Source organism: Natrix helvetica (genome assembly GCF_964273705.1).
Source record: "Natrix helvetica genome assembly, chromosome: 2".
Classification (NCBI taxonomy): domain Eukaryota; kingdom Metazoa; phylum Chordata; class Lepidosauria; order Squamata; family Natricidae; genus Natrix; species Natrix helvetica.
The window spans coordinates 91,462,185-91,477,998 of NC_138552.1; the positions used below are offsets into that span (position 1 = coordinate 91,462,185).

The 15,814-nt window shown below is 39.7% G+C and overlaps 1 protein-coding gene across 3 annotated transcripts; it reads right to left on the bottom strand.

Moving 5' to 3' along the window:
• Window positions 1-984: 984 nt before the first annotated feature.
• LOC309385958 (sperm-associated antigen 4 protein-like) lies at window positions 985-14,342 on the bottom strand. 3 transcript variants are annotated; one of them, XM_081940805.1, is made up of 9 exons: window positions 14,062-14,340; window positions 12,626-12,681; window positions 11,111-11,151; window positions 9,492-9,648; window positions 7,593-7,677; window positions 6,674-6,783; window positions 4,951-5,118; window positions 3,409-3,498; window positions 985-2,918 (listed from the first exon to the last, which is right to left on the bottom strand). In XM_081940805.1, exons 1-9 carry the CDS (start codon window positions 14,117-14,119, stop codon window positions 2,760-2,762), a joined length of 924 nt encoding a protein of 307 aa, XP_081796931.1. In that variant the 5' UTR covers window positions 14,120-14,340; the 3' UTR covers window positions 985-2,759. The 3 variants fall into 3 exon arrangements, with proteins under 3 accessions (XP_081796931.1, XP_081796932.1, XP_081796933.1); XM_081940806.1 differs by lacking the exon at window positions 14,062-14,340 and adding an exon at window positions 13,179-13,291; XM_081940807.1 differs by lacking the exon at window positions 3,409-3,498 and having other exon boundaries at window positions 14,062-14,342.
• Between the last annotated feature and the right edge of the window lie 1,472 nt (window positions 14,343-15,814).

Here is a 15,814-nt window from a genome sequence, read left to right on the forward strand (position 1 = left end):
CCACTTTTTCCCAATCGCTCCTCCCTTAGCTAGAATGTCTTTTCTATTTGCAAGTGTGTGATTCCTAATAGTTAATTGTATATATAATAAAGGCATAACGTATATAAGTATGTGTTGCTTTTATTGTGTTATATTAATTATAATATCAGGATGCCTGAGTTGTCCCATACGGACCGCGTCAAGTCAGCTCTGAGGGGTCCTTGGGGTTCTCTGAACTTGGTTGCTTTCTTGCAGACGTTTCATTACCCTTTTCTTTGTGCCCATGAAAGTGTGAAAGGGCCTTTAAAAGGGCTAAGTAAACGAGGTCGCGCTAAAATTGTTCCCTCGGGCAATTTAGCAGGGTAGAAGGGCAAGCCTGTCGAAATTGGAAACTTAAAATGAAAGGCATAATGTGGATGGCGGGAGAGCTTCTGGTTCTCTATAGTAATTTTGTAGAAGACAGCAAGAAGAAGTGAAAAGCGCCTGGGAAGATGAGCAAATTACCATCAAATTAATTAAATGGGCCCCTCAGTTTGGCCTTAAGACAATGGGGAATATGTTGGCAGATGATGGGATGCCCCCAATCACATGTCGATTATCATTGGCTTCTTGCATTTCCTCCCGCTGGCTGGAAATCAATCCAAAATGTGTCATTGGCCCCCAAGGAACAAAGTAAGTAAGTACGTAAGTAGAGATAGATAGATAGATAGATAGATAGATAGATAGATAGATAGATAGATAGATGATAGATAGATAGATAGATAGATAGATAGATAGATAGATAGATGATAGATAGATAGATAGATAGATAGATAGATAGATAGATGATAGATAGATGATAGATAGATGATAGATAGATAACACATTTAAAATGAACTGGAGGGGGAAGACTCTCTAACAATAAGAGTTTACCTGTGTGTTTTCCCTTTATAACCCTAAATAGGTCATGACAATATGTTTACATCTTTCTCCCTTATCATGACCTACAGGCTCCATGGAATGGTATGGTCTATCTGAGAACTGCATATAAAGGAAAAAGATATGTGGAATTAAGGTGAAAACAGACAAATTCTTCTGGTTCTGGTAAGCTAGCATTCTTTAACAACTAACAACTGCCTCCTATCTGACCACAGGCCATTCAAGGTAGAGAAGCCAAATCGCGCATGCACCGAACCGGCAGCAATGCTGGCAGAAATCCATCCCTGATCGCATTGCTAACAAGGGCATACAAAACCTTTGTCAGACCAATTCTTGAATACAGTTCATCTGTCTGGAATCCACACTGTTTATTGGACATTAATACAATAGAGCGAGTTCAGAAGTATTTCATGAGAAGAGTACTATACTCCTCTGCTCACAACAGAATATCCTACACCACCAGGCTTGAAATTTTGGGCTTGGACAACCTAGAGCTATGCCTATGGTCGGATTAAGTGTAGTAGACAAAATTGTCAGCTACGTCTTACCGGTCAATGACTACTTCAGCTTCAACTACAATAATACAAAAGCACACAACAGATACAAACTGAATGCAAACTGCTCCAAATTTGATTGCAGAAAATACAACTTCAGCAGCAGAGTGGTCAATGCCGGGAATGCACTACCTGACACTGTTGTTATATCTTCAAATCCCCAAAACTTTAACCTTAAACTGTCTACTATTGACCTCACCCCATTCCTAAAAGTTCTGTAAGGGGTGTGCATAAGCGCACCATCATGCCTACCGTTCCTGTCCTACTGTCCCCATTTATTCATACCCATTTCATTCATACTCATGTTTATTCTTATAACTCTTATCTTGTAAACAATTGACAAATCAAATAAATAAAATAAAATGTGGAGTTTGTCCACGCATTAATGCTAGTGGCTGTATCTATCAACAGAGCCAGATTGTTTGTAGATGTACAAGCTATTTTAACTCAGTATGCTGTTTTTCATATTGTAGCATATGTTGATGCCCCTCTTCCACTCGGTTTGCTTCATTGAGGTTTGTGCATGCCAGGGCCTGAGCCTAGAGTCAGACTTGGCTGTTACCTTGCTATATGGCAAGGAATGTCACACTCTGAGAAAACAATGATCTGTCTAGGATGAAATGACATCTCTTCTTCTGTGATGAGATCATTCCATTTATCCACACAGAACATAAAGAAACAGTGAACTCCTGAGAGAAGATTCACCATCTCTCCTCCATTACAGGCAGACCATAAGAAGCATACCTAGGCCACATGGTTAGTTCATTGGGACTTTACTTGTAAATGATACACATAGGACTATATTGCTAGTTATATCCATTTGGGAGACACCATTGATCAGCTAAACATCTGTCATGAAAGAAGTATTCCTCCTTCCATCAAGCCCATCAGAAAGAGGAGAAACATTCTAGAATTAAGCTCCGTCTGATAATTCTCAGAATATATTTCAATGTCATATTCCAACAGAGGTTCTTTTGTTCTCTCTCTCTGTCTTTTTCTCACACAGTGCATTTGCCTCTATGCTATAATCTGGACTGAAATATTTATTGGGAGATCACCTCCAGTCATCTCATCTTTTTGAGAGATTGGACAGAATCAAAAGTATTCATGCAACTCAGATTAGTTTAACAACTCCATGCCTTTGTGTTAATCTAACTGAATTTTCAATTGAAATCTGTTAGTCAAATAACTCAACATCATTAGTATGTCCTTGTATTTTCTTTCCCATTCTCCCCTGGGAAAAGCTAGAGCAAGTTCTAGGTGCTCTTTACACTTGCTCAGTATCAATGTTCATATGCCTGTTTTTCTTTATTTATCTTGGGAGATTTCATCCACTTTCTTGCCCAAAAGGTTTATATTGGCCATCCTTCCATGCACCCTGACTCGATAAATGCAGGTGTACTCTGGATTTCCCCAGTTGCTCTGCACTTTGATTTTTACATACTGGAACGCCTTCTCTTGTTCATTCTGAAATGTAGAGCAGGGAAAAGAACAAACATAATAAAAAGCAATAGAGATGAAGTCATCATCTTGAATGGCTCTATCTCAGTTTAACAGAAGAGTACAAAGCCTGTATATCTGCAGACCCGTTTCCCAAACACTGATATACTGTATATCATATTATACTGTAACTGCTTTGGGATTGTTACTCATCAGAAAAAAGGTTGGTGGTTTTTTTACAACTATGTCCCATTAGCTCCCAATCAGTACAGGTAGTCCTCAATTTATAACCCCAATATCTAAACTATATTCCCACAGTTGGGGCTCTGGTTTTCCAGCTCTAGCCTAATCCACTCCTTAAAATACTGAATTAAAAGTTGTCTGATTTTTAGGAGATGGGGCAGAACTTGGTTCTTTCAAAACAGCTCAATCTGACATGGCCTCTTCAGTTTTACTCTATCCTACTGCTCTCATTTTTAGTTCTACCTCTACCCCACTTCTCACATTTCTAGTTTACCTTCAGTTGGAATGTCTGAATTAATTCTTTCTCAGTATCATACATGAATGTTCCCAGCAGGATCTCCTCTTTTGTTTCATCATTTAGCCCCTAAAATTAAAGGGAGGGAATCAGCGTAGAAGATTCGAAAGAAGAGTTGAATGCTGCAGTGACCCTGAAGGACAACCTAGAAACAGTTCTTGGCCCGTTCAATGCAGAAATAAAACAAGGAAGTCTTCAGTCTTGTCAGGAAGGCAATCTTTTAATGGTGAGGGGAATTATCTTATATGAAATGGGCAGAGAGCTACGGAGAGCAGAGTGATAAGTACACTTTTCAGTACTTTTGAGACTTTGTTTTCAACATTACCTTAAGACACCTATGTTAGGCCTTATGTCAGAAAGCCATGTTGCTGATTTTCAGCAATTCTGGCATATTGACCTGGAAATTGATATAATCAGGAAAAGCTGGAAGTAGCAGGCAAAAGTCTTGTCCATTTCATCCTCGTCCTACATGTTGTATCCCAAGTCACTATCCTGTATAGAGGTTGTAGTGAAGGCAGAAAATATCCCCGATAGTCACTTTATCCCATGGAGTAGGCCAGGGATGGCGAAACTGTTCGGCACCGAGTGCCCAAACCGGAATGTGCATGTGCGTGAAGACCAGCTGGCCGGTGTGCATGCGTGTGCCGGCCAGCTGGTTTTCAAGTTTCCGGCACGTGCATGCACATTGGCCAGCTGGTCTTCGGGCTTCTGGTGCTCCGGTGCACGTGAACAGCAGCTAGCAATGGCACACATGCCCACAGAGAGGGCTCTGTGTGCCACCTTTGGCATGCCTGCCATAGGTTCGCCATCGCAGGAATAGTCAAAGGGACAATCTTTAAATGAATTCCTATGGGAAGCAGTGAAGAAACTGCTAGTCATTTTCTGAGTTAAAGACACCAGGGAAGGTGAGGCCATACCATTGGATAACAGACATTAATAGCCTACTTAGGGTGGAAGCTGGTAGAGTTGGGAAGACACTATTGCTTGTCTTAGAATCGTACAGTTGGAATGGCTATTTAGCCCATTACTCCAAATATTACTAGCTTATCCAGCCTCTACTGATAGGTTGCCAGTCAAAACTCTAGAGAAGTTGGCAATGTATCATGTGCTAATCCGTTCACAAGGAGCTTGTTGAAGGGAACAATAGTTTGCAAATCCAAAATTAATGTATTAATTAATGTTTTTATTAAATTTGTATCCTACTTTTATTTGTTACACTTTAAGGCATGTACATAATGCTCCCACCTCCCATTTTCCCCCAGGAACCCTGAGAGATGAATTGGCCTGAGAGAGAGAATGACTGGCCCAAAGACATTCTGCTGGCTTTTATACTAAAGCGAGGTTTAGAACTCGGAGCCATGATTTCTAATCCTTCACCTGAACCCTTATACCAAAATGGCTCCATATCATATATCAGCTCACTATCATGGGCTTGGTAGCCTTAGTACTTCCTAAATCAGAGTTCTTTTAATGCACCTTACAGGAAAGGTATAAGATAAGTTAAAACAGTATTGTACTCACATAAACCAAGAAATCTTTTAAGGCGCTTGTGATTCCTTCCGAAAAAGCAATCGCTTTAGAGATGTGCTGAACTGTAATGGCTGTGAGTTGGACTTTTTCAGGCAGTTTAATTACTACTTGGCCATCAGATCCTGAGAATGCCCAGCAGTTTCCAGGGTTAACATCCGGCTACAAACAGGAGACAATTCACATAAATAAAGTGCTCAACAGATGCAGTCTGAATTCAGGTCCTGCAGATTGATTTTATGTAAGAGTAAAATAACAACTGGGGTTTCTCCAGGAGAGCGGTGGATTTTGTTGTGAATGTGTGACAAAATTGACCTCTTAGCTGTGTTTTTTCTGGCTTATTTAGAGGTCAGATACATCAGCAAAGTAAACTATTACTGGATAAATAGTGTTCTGTAATTAAACCAGGATAATATCCCAACAAGTGTAAATTTTCAATCCGAAAAATGTCATTCTTCCCCCATTTCTCCCTTTTGAATGAGGCCTTCTCTCGTTCTCATTCTCTGTCTGTTTATCTGTCTTTTAATCTCACTGAGGAGATTAGTGAAGGGAATGGGCAAGGCAGGCCCAGGATCTCCAACACTTTTATTTGCATCTCCCTAGAAATGAAGGGAATGGAGAAAAGGTTTACATAAAGCGAGGAAAGTAGAAGGTGAAAAAACAGAGAAAGGGGATGGATGGGATTAAGCCCATTACAGGAATATTCCTGGAAGATTGACAGATTGTTACTAAAGATGGCATGCTCCCAAGCATTTATCACCAGCAGTCAATGCTTCAACGGCATCTAACTAAATATACAAGGAACCATTTTCTTCCATTCTGAAGCCCAATAATGAAGAATTCTATAGAAATGGGAGAAAATTCTCCTTTTGTTTCTCAATTCCAGAAGGTATAAATAAAGAGAAACAGTCTACACTGTAGCAATAGCATGTAGATTTATATACCACTCCACAGTTCTTTACAGCACTCTCTGAGCTGTTTAAAACATTAGCATATTCCCTCCAACAATCTGGTCCTCATTTTACTGACTTCGGAAGGATGACTGAATCAACCTTAAGCGGGTCAGAATCGAACTTTTGGCAGTGAGCAGAGTTAACCTGCAATACTGCATTCTAGCCACTGTGTCACCACAGCTCTTGCCATCATTTAAAATATTTTTAAAGGCAGCAACACAAAACTTCACAAACTAGTCCAGATATACATTCAGAAACAGCATTCAGAGGAAAAAGGGAACATTTTGCACTTCTCCAGAATATTCTGTTTTTGAGCTGGAGAGTTTTATGCATCCCTCACCTTGCCCTAAACCAACCAAAATTATATTATTGTAATTTCTGAACTCAGCCTTAGTATAATGCAAGGAAATGCAGCAGTTGCATTTTCAAGTCAGAACAAAATAAGCCTTGAGGAATTGCAGAAAAAGTTTGCAGAGCCATACATAAACATGTGTATAATGAACATAAAAGACTATACTGGGCTTTCTGTCACTGATTTCATAAAAGTTAAATGAGATCAGATTTTATCGACATTTCCATCTGGAATACAAGATCTCTAAGAAATCCAAGGACTATAGATTGTAGAATAGATTGAAAAGTTAAAGAAAACATTAGTTGTGAGATAGAAATTGGACTCAGAGGACAATACTTTTTTTTTCTAGCATGAGAAATTGTACTATTCCACTGAACTACTTACTTAATAGCAAATGATAGAAATACTGCACCTGTAAAATAGTTTCAGGAGGGTTGGCTGAAGAGATAAATGGAAACCAACAGTATTCCTGGTGCAAAAAATCGTAAGTTTTAGATGTCCTGTCTTTATCAATCGTGGCTCCTAGATAGACAGACAGATGATTATGTACTCTCAAGTTGTTTTACATTCCTAGTGAGCCCATAGCTGTATTTTCTCATGAAGCTAGATGACAGATAGATTTTTTTAAAAGCTAGAATTAGTACAGAATAAAATACAAAGAGATTTCTTATCCAAAATTACATTCATTAGTTGTAATATCATCCAATATCATTTCCCACATAATTCCATGTAGATGGATGATAGACTTTTATAAAGGCTAGAATAAGTACAGAGGAAAATATAAATAAGCTTTTCATCACAAATTACATTCATTTATATATAATTATCCAATAGCAATTCATCTTTTGGGGAGTTTAGTGTAGAGAGAGGAAAATCTTCTCAAATATGATTTCAAGTCACTTTCTAATTCTACCTAAGATCTACCTCCCTAATAGATGTAGCCTGCAACACACTTTGTCTTCCCACTCAGGAAGATGTAACTGAGGAGAGGTTGTCCTTGAAGGGATTTAAATGTGATATCCAGCCCCTTGAGTTGCACCCAGAAACAGATTGATAAATTCCCTCAAAAGAAGTGATACATGCACAAATCTTGTCTTGTGCAAAACTATGTGAGCCATTGAATTACGAATCAACTGAAGCTTCCAGATATTTCTCAAGGGCAGACCCATGTAGAGCACATTAGAGTAGTCTGAATGAGTGGTGAATGCAGCATGGGTGACAGTGAAGTGGGCATGTTGGTCCAGGCCTGGGTGTAACTGATGCACAACATAACTGATGTAACAGTTATGCAAAGGCTCTCCTGGTCATGAGTTCCATCTTGTTGGCATTACCTATTGACTTTTGAGCCCAGTCAGCCATCTGTATGTCATCTTCAAAAATCTTCTTAAAAGCCAAATTGAGTACATCAAGCATTTCCTGTGAAAGAGAAGAAAATGCACCAGGTGAGTGGTTTTTACAACTATCAGTTACATACATTAGACAGTATTAAATAGCACCATAGACTTGGTACCAACTGCTAGCAACAGACTCAAGAATATGAACAATGAAGCATCATGTCCAAACAAGCCAAAACTTGCTAATTTAGGAAATGGTTTATTCCTCAGGTTTTCTGAGTAAAGATAGGAAAGAAATGTGCCCAAATGAACAGCTCATAAAGGAATGTTAACTGGTATCTACAATAATATTTATTTTATATCAAATTTTAGCTAAGGAGAAGTGGCTGCTGGTGCTTAAAACAGTGTGTACCATAATTGTATTAGATAGTATTTAGATGTCTTCATATATGATTTAGTACATGGAAAGATGATGGTTATGAAACATGCACTGTAGCCAGCCCTGGGACACAATTGAGAGCTCTACTTAAAATATCCTTCTTGCTTTCTCTAAGAAATGACTCATTTGATCTCTTCAAATCTTTCAGACCACTGAAAGACATTTCATTTTAAGAGCTCTAGTCAAAGGCACTTTGAGGCCAATGTCAAAAAACAAAACTTTATGTCAGTGTGGAAATCTCTGTGCAATGTCTGCATTTTGGGGATATGAAGGCTGGGACTTCTGCGGAGAAGAAAAGTAGGTAGAAAGGAGAGGTGATTTAATAATTCTTAGGAGCATCAATCCAGACAGACTATCTCATGTAGCAGATTGGAGATCTACAAATTCCCTTTGAATTTTTGGTAAATGGTAATCCCATAATTTTACTATTTTATGTATTTATTGTTAAATTTCTATACCACCCAAAACAATAATTGCTTTGTCTTCACCATAAAGACTTAAAACTTACTAGAGCACCCTTTATTATAAGCATCACTATCACGAGCAGTGGGAAACCTATGTCTAGGGGTTGTCCAAACTTTTCCAGCCCAGATTCAGTAGTCCTATTTGCCTCATATACACTTGGAACATCCTTTGCCAAGCAGATAAGATAACACCCATCATACAGAGTCCTTGTTAAAGACATTTAAGCACATAAAAGAGCTAACTGTACACCATGCAAGCATATTTAGTCCTTTCATAGAATAACAGAGATAGAAGGGACCTTAGAAGTCCTCTAGTCCAACTTCCTGCTCGAGAGCAGGTGACACTATACCATTTCAGAGAAATGGCTGTCCAGTCTCTTCTTAAAAGCTCCAGCAATGGGGCCGCAAAACTGAAAGCAAACCATTCCACTGGTTGATTGTTCTCACTGTCAGGAAATTTCTCCTTAGTTCTAGATTTTTTCTTCCCTTGTTTAGTTTCCACCCGTTGCTTCTTGTTCTACCCTCAGGTGCTTTGGAGCATAGCTTGACTCCCTCTTCTTTGTGGTAGCCCCTGAGATATTGGAAGCTATCATGTCATCCCTAATCCTTCTTTTCCTTATACCCAATTCTTGTAACCATTCTCCGTATGTTTGAACATCATTCTTATTGCTCTTCTATGCACCCTTTTTCAACATTTTGTTGATACTGTGATGACCAAAACTGGATGCAATAAGGGACACTAGTGCCCAGTATGAAATTATAACATGCCCTTTGCAGCAGGAAAGAAACCCTCACTGTGGTTTAATGTTTTCCCTACTGTATTTTTAAACATATTTGGTACACTTGAGGCTGGGCATGACAACCAAAAGATTTCAGTTTCATAAAAGAAAAGAAAAAAGACATTTTATGATAGCAATATATGTGCAAAAGAAAATGATAATCTGGAAAGAATAATAAACCAGAGAATTTCTGAGATTAGTTTCAGCTTCCTACTTTCTTCTCTCCTGGAAAGTCACTTTCCTCAAGGATTTGCTTTGTGGACTGTAGGATGCCTTTCCTGATGCTGCCGATCTCAGAATGCATTTGATCCATCTCTTTTTTAAGGCCCTGAATTTCATGGAATTGTTCTTCAAGCAGATGTTGTGATTTCCTTGGAATAAAGGGGGGGGGAATGGGTGTGAAAAACTGTTAAATGGATACAAACCATTCTATTGTTGCTTCCATCTAGTTTTGCTCGCACCTTTGCGATAGACTAATGTAATACACGTAGTCCTTGACGTATAATAGTTCATTTAGTAATAGTTCGAAATTGCAATGGCACTGAAAAAAAAGTGATTTATGACCACTTTTCATACTTACGACCATTGCGGCATCCCTATGGTCACGTGATCAAAATTCACATGCTTGGCAACTGATTCCTATTTATGATTGTCCCAGTGTCCCAGTGTTACGGGATCACCTTTTGGTAACCTTTTGACAAGCAAAGTCAACAGGGAAGCCAGATTCATTTAATAACCATGCTACTAACTTAACAAGAGCAGAGTTTCACTTAACAAGTGTAGCAAGATAGTCATAGAAAGGGGCAAAATTCACTTAGCAAATATCTCATTTAGCAACAAAAAATTTGGGCTCAATTGTGGTTGTAAGTTGAGAACTGCCTGTAATCATAACTGTTTTCCAGACCATTCCTGGGCCTGCAATACACCAGGTAATTATTGTGAGTACATAAGCCTGGACATGAAGGCAATTTCCCTGATCTGAAGGATGTTAGATTCAGGAAAGGATATATTAAGCATGCTTGACCCCAATACCCTAAACCAGGGGTGTCAAACTCAATTTCATTGAGGGCTGCCTTAGGGTTGTGTTTGACTTTGGAGGGAAGGTGGATGTGGCATGGTGGGCATGGCCAGCTCAACATCACTTGTGTGGTGGCCCGGGTGGGGCTGAGAGGATCCACTTTTCCTTGTAGTTTGTTTTATTAGCAGTCTGCCAGCGAAAACAGAACTTGAGGTGGCCTACCTAGCTCCCCAAGCTCCATTTTTTGCTGTGACAGCCTCCTGCAGCCCTCTTTTCAGTGAAAAGGGCCACCATGTGTGACCCTCCCTAGCTCCGTTTTCTTTGGCAGGGGCACCACGGACCAATCCTTCACTGTTTCCAGGGCGGCCCCACAGGCAGATCTAAGCATCCCGTGGACCAGATGTGGCCCACGGGTCTTGAGTTTGACACCCCTGCCCAAACGTACGTAGTCAGGAATGAATCTTATTAAATTCAGTGGAACCTACTTCCACAGAAAGGTACATAGAATTGCAGCTTTAATATTTTCTCCTGCGGTGAGAAAGAATGTTTCACTGTAGTCTCTAAGATTTGTACACTTCCTATCCTGTACAAGCCCTTATACCATGACTTTTCTTCCATATCTTAGGTTTGAAGGGGGAAATGTTATTGGATGATCATCTCCAGACTTTTTTTTAAGCTTATGTACATTCTTGTTTTTACTGTTGTATTTTGTAAATTTCCCAGAGCCATGATAGATTGAAACAGCTTATAAATTTGATTAATGAGTAAAGTCTTTTTCTTTTAAGATATTTTGGAGGGATGTGGGATAGCCTTACCAGAGTTCATTCAGCTCAGTTTCATACACTTTTGTAAGTTCCTGTTAGAAGAAAAACAACAGATATGATTCACCTTTAATATAGTCAAACAATTTATAACATGTGGACCCCAACCCCAATTAACTGTAATTAATCATGACCATTTTAGAAAAAATATATATATATATATATACTTCTTGACTGAAGTTCAATTCCATACCTACCCAGTCAGAATTACAATCTTATCATACTGATTACAGAGAGTCTTCATTTAGTGATTGCCCCAGTTAGTGAAAATTTACCATTACAAAGATGATGAAAAAGTAACTTTGGGACCAATACCCACATTTATCTTTGCAACATCATTTAGTTACATGTCTGCATTGTCTTGTGCTTATCCCATGCCCCTTGGTAGAGCCATTTTTTTTTAAATTTATGCTTGCTTGTTTGTATCCCACTTTCCATTATTTTTAAAAAAATAAAATAATCCACTGTGGTAAACATATCCAACACACCTTCTTCCTCTGATTTTCCCCACAACAATGTGGAGTGAGTTAGGCTGAGAGTGTGTGACTGGCCCAATGTCGCCCAGCTGGCTTTCATGGTTAAAGCAGGATTAGAACTCAGAGTCTCCTGTTTCTAAGCCAGCACTTTAATCACTATACCAAACTCAACCAAATTGTCACTTCCTGAGCTGCTTGTTTGTGTGGCAGTGCTTCCTCCAAAACTGCTGAGAACAACTTAACAGGCTCAGAGGTGTAACTTTAATTAGTTGATTACAGTCTGCTGGCAGCTGCAGCCTGGAATTGACAAAATCCTAATCACTTTCACCCTGAAGGCATTTGCCTCCTAAGAAGCTAGCAGCTATACTCCTTTCAATATGTATTCCCCATCGTGTGCCTGCTCACTCTGCAGTGAATGCAAATACAAACATTAATTCCCTTCTTTCTCATTATCCCAGTGCCGGGGTGAACATTTCAAATGGTGGGGAATAGGGGTATAGGATTGGCCTTTTCCCCAGGTTCTTCATAAATTGAGTTCCCCCCCACACACCTTCCACACTGTTTGGGCTCACACAGCTGTTTGGTATTATATCCTGATGCTGTGAAGCAAAGGAAAGCTGAAGTAAAATAATAAGCAGAATTGTGGTCATGTGATCTTTCACTTAGTCACAGCTTCGCTGAACCACCAACTTGTAGTTTGCCAACTGCAGTCACTAAACAAGGACTACCTGTTATAGGATAATGCAAAAGTAGAAGAGCCACAATTTTGCTTGCTGTTTTCCAGATACAACATTTCTGGTAGCTTCAAAACCCAAGAAAGCAATTGTGAACTCTTATTAGATGCCCTCTGATTATCCAGCAAGTGCTTGTTTCGATTGGCAATCGCTACTGAGGAAAGGCTCTTTGTGTGTGACAGCCCATATTGCCTTAGAGACTCACTGCATGCTTTCCAAATTCTCAATGAATGCCCAATCTGTCCCCAAACCATTTTGACGACTTCCCTTTCTGTCCATTATGTGGAATGGGTATTTACCTTTGATGATAGGCCATCTGATAATCGCAGGTATTGACAAACGCAGTAAACGGCACCTGTAAAAAATAAGCAAAAATGGGAAGAGCTTCTACAATTAACTCTACAAATGCCTTTTATCTTGAAGCTTCATGTCCAAAGAAATTGCTAAAGTGGTACAGAGTATTAGAAAAGAAATATCTAACATGTTATCCTCTTTTCTCAAAACTCTCCAAGAAGTAGATTAATCCTACCTATACTGAGATTTGCCAACTTTCCTGAGTACTGGACACCTTCTCTTTCCCTTCATTCAGAAAGAATAGAAAAGCTTGGAAAACTAGTTTTATAAACACAGAGTAATATCAAAATGTATAGAACAAAAATATCACCACACATAGCCATCTCCCACTACCTGAAGGAGCATTTTAAAACTCACTTTTTCCTACCAATATTTGACATTCAAACTCTCTTTGTTTACTTCAACCACCTATCCAAATTTGCTCTTATAGAATCTCTTTCAGTAATGGGAGAAAAATCTGTATCTGCTGAGAAAAAGGTGAGTGGTCATAGGGTGTACCCTTGCATGCAGGTTGGATACTTTTGCTGTGTGTATTCATCCAGCAAGTATCAGCAGTTGGGCCATGACTTTGTTGGATCCTGGTTCAGAGGAGGAGGAGTTGGATCTGGGACTGTCCAATAGGGAGGACATAGTCCTCTCTGAACAAGTGGAGAGTCCAGGGGCTGAGGATGAGGCAGTCCCAGGGCTGTCTGGCAGTGGGGGTGGGGGGACCAGATGCAGAGCAGCTGCAGAAATCCAGACCTCCTCTGATGAGGAACAGGTCCCTCACCCACCGATCTGTGGATGAGGAGACCAGAATGGAGAGGGGTACAGAGGAGGTCAGCGAGGTTGCTTGTGAGGAAGCAGCCCAGCCCTTCATCACAAGGAAACATGGTTTAACCAGATACTTGGGAAGATGTGTGTTTTGGGAACACTTGCTCATTTTGATGTGCTTCTTCCCAGCTTCGCTGGATCCCGTTCCTTGAACTTTGGACTTGGTCTCAGATCTTGGACTTCAGACTCTTGGATGATGTTTTTGGTTGCTGGAACTCTGGACTTGTTGGTATTGTTACCTCCCTCTTGCCTTGTGGGTTGGCTGGAACTTAGTTTGTGAATCCAGACAGATGGAAAATTGAGGCTGGGGTGGAGCTTCACTGGCACCCTGGTTGGGTTGTTTGTCACTGTGATAATGAGTGGTAAACAGACCCTCCTTAATCTCTGCTTTGTCCACCTGACTTGGGTTAGAACATGAACTTTTCTGGATAAAGGTTAATTTTATCTCTGGCACATCGGGACTTCTGATACCCAGATCCTTGACATGAGTACCTTTTATGTTCGATCCATGAGAACCTGCCACTATTCAGATGTCTTTCAAATCTCAGGTGGAACAATGAGTACTTACCATAAATGACTGAGACAGCTATGATGAGGAACGTGAAGCATCTCACACAGTATGCCATAGGCTTTTGGTTTCTGAGGAGGAAGGTAGGACCATTAAGTGAAAGTCAATGGATGGAGCAATTCTTAGGAATTGCTAAGGATGAGAATAGGAATCTTGATAATAGCGAAGGTCACCCAAGGGCATTGCTGGTTCCCTCCTGAACCAGAGAGGTTTATTAACAAGTCATTCTAAGGGTTGCTGCTATTTCATGTTTTTCTCTCTCTCCTCTCTTCCTTGCTGGATATCTGCCATAAAACAATGCATGGTGTGATGTCATCAAACAGGGTGTTTCCTTAACCCCCAGTGCCAATGGTATCACATCATACATTATGGCTATGCTAGCTGTTGCATGAGAAAGGGAACAAACACTTAGGAAGTTGTATCCATTGAGTTTAACCAGTTCAGTACTGCTTAAGTTGTTAGTAGCACCCTTAGATTTCAAACAGGGGCCTTTCCTGGACTGGTTATGCAGAGATGGAATTGGAAGTTGCCTGCATGTAAAACAGGTCAAGCATCAAATTCTAGGCAAGGTTCAAATTAAATTGCTTGAAACATGGAAAAGCAGGAGAGAGAGGAAAAAAAGAAGAAGAGTTGTTGGAAACCAGCAGGAGGATCAGCAAAAAGACTACTTGTGAGTAAGCAGTACAGGAAGACGTAACACAACCCTTGGTTTTCTTCTTGGAAGTAATGGAGGAAGTAAACTGGTTCTTACTTTCTTAAGTGAAGGCAAGAGGCTATTGGATTAAATTAGAATAAGATTATCATGCAGAATGAATGGAATGATATGATCTGATATATGATATTGTTAATCTTATAAGGTAGACAAGACTTAAGAAACTAAAGTCATATAAATTCAAATGTTTTACTGTAAAGCTATACTAACAGAATCTTGTAAATCAATGTGCTTCACCCTTCACTTCCTTCACTTTATCTTCACGTGACCTGGGGAGGGACCTTTCTAAGATGTTTTCTCACATTACTTTCTTGACCTGGGTTCAAGTCTGTTCACCTAACAATTGCCTTTGTGTAGGGGTGTTATTTCTCGTCTTTCAAGGACATTCTTTCTGCCCTCCACATATTTTGGCTGTTTGAACAATCCAAAATTATCCAGAAAGAGGCAGCCATCTTGATAGGGGGAGGGCAAATGGTGAAATATGTATCATCTTGCAGACCACCTGATTTTTGTACCATCATGTGATATTGGGGATATGAAAAGTCAATACATGCACCATGACACATATTTTGTCCTTTGCATATCATCATGGTCTATCATAGATGCATATACATTTTGAATTAGTAGGCCATTATTCAATCTACATGAATTTTTAAATCAGTTATCTTGATATGTGGGGTATATCGTTTATGCAGGGTGCTTGTTCTAGGTATATGCATAGTACTTTAGACTGCAAATGGCCTGTGTATCTCTTTGTTCTGGGTTGAAAGAATTCTCAGATACACTATAGTCCTTAGTCCACCTCAAAACCTTTAGAAACACATTGTTTTCTAGGGCCAATAGTAGTTTACTCTTGCTAAACATAAAAGCTGCAGCAAATGTGGACATCACCATTGTTTCTTGAAATATGTAGCGATAAATCAAATAGTGAGTTTATGATTGTGAATTAAGCCTTTCAGCCTTTAGAGCTCATTATACAGCTTAGGTACCAAGATGCTGCTCAGTAACAGAGCTGAGTAGTGACATGATGCGAACAGTTGA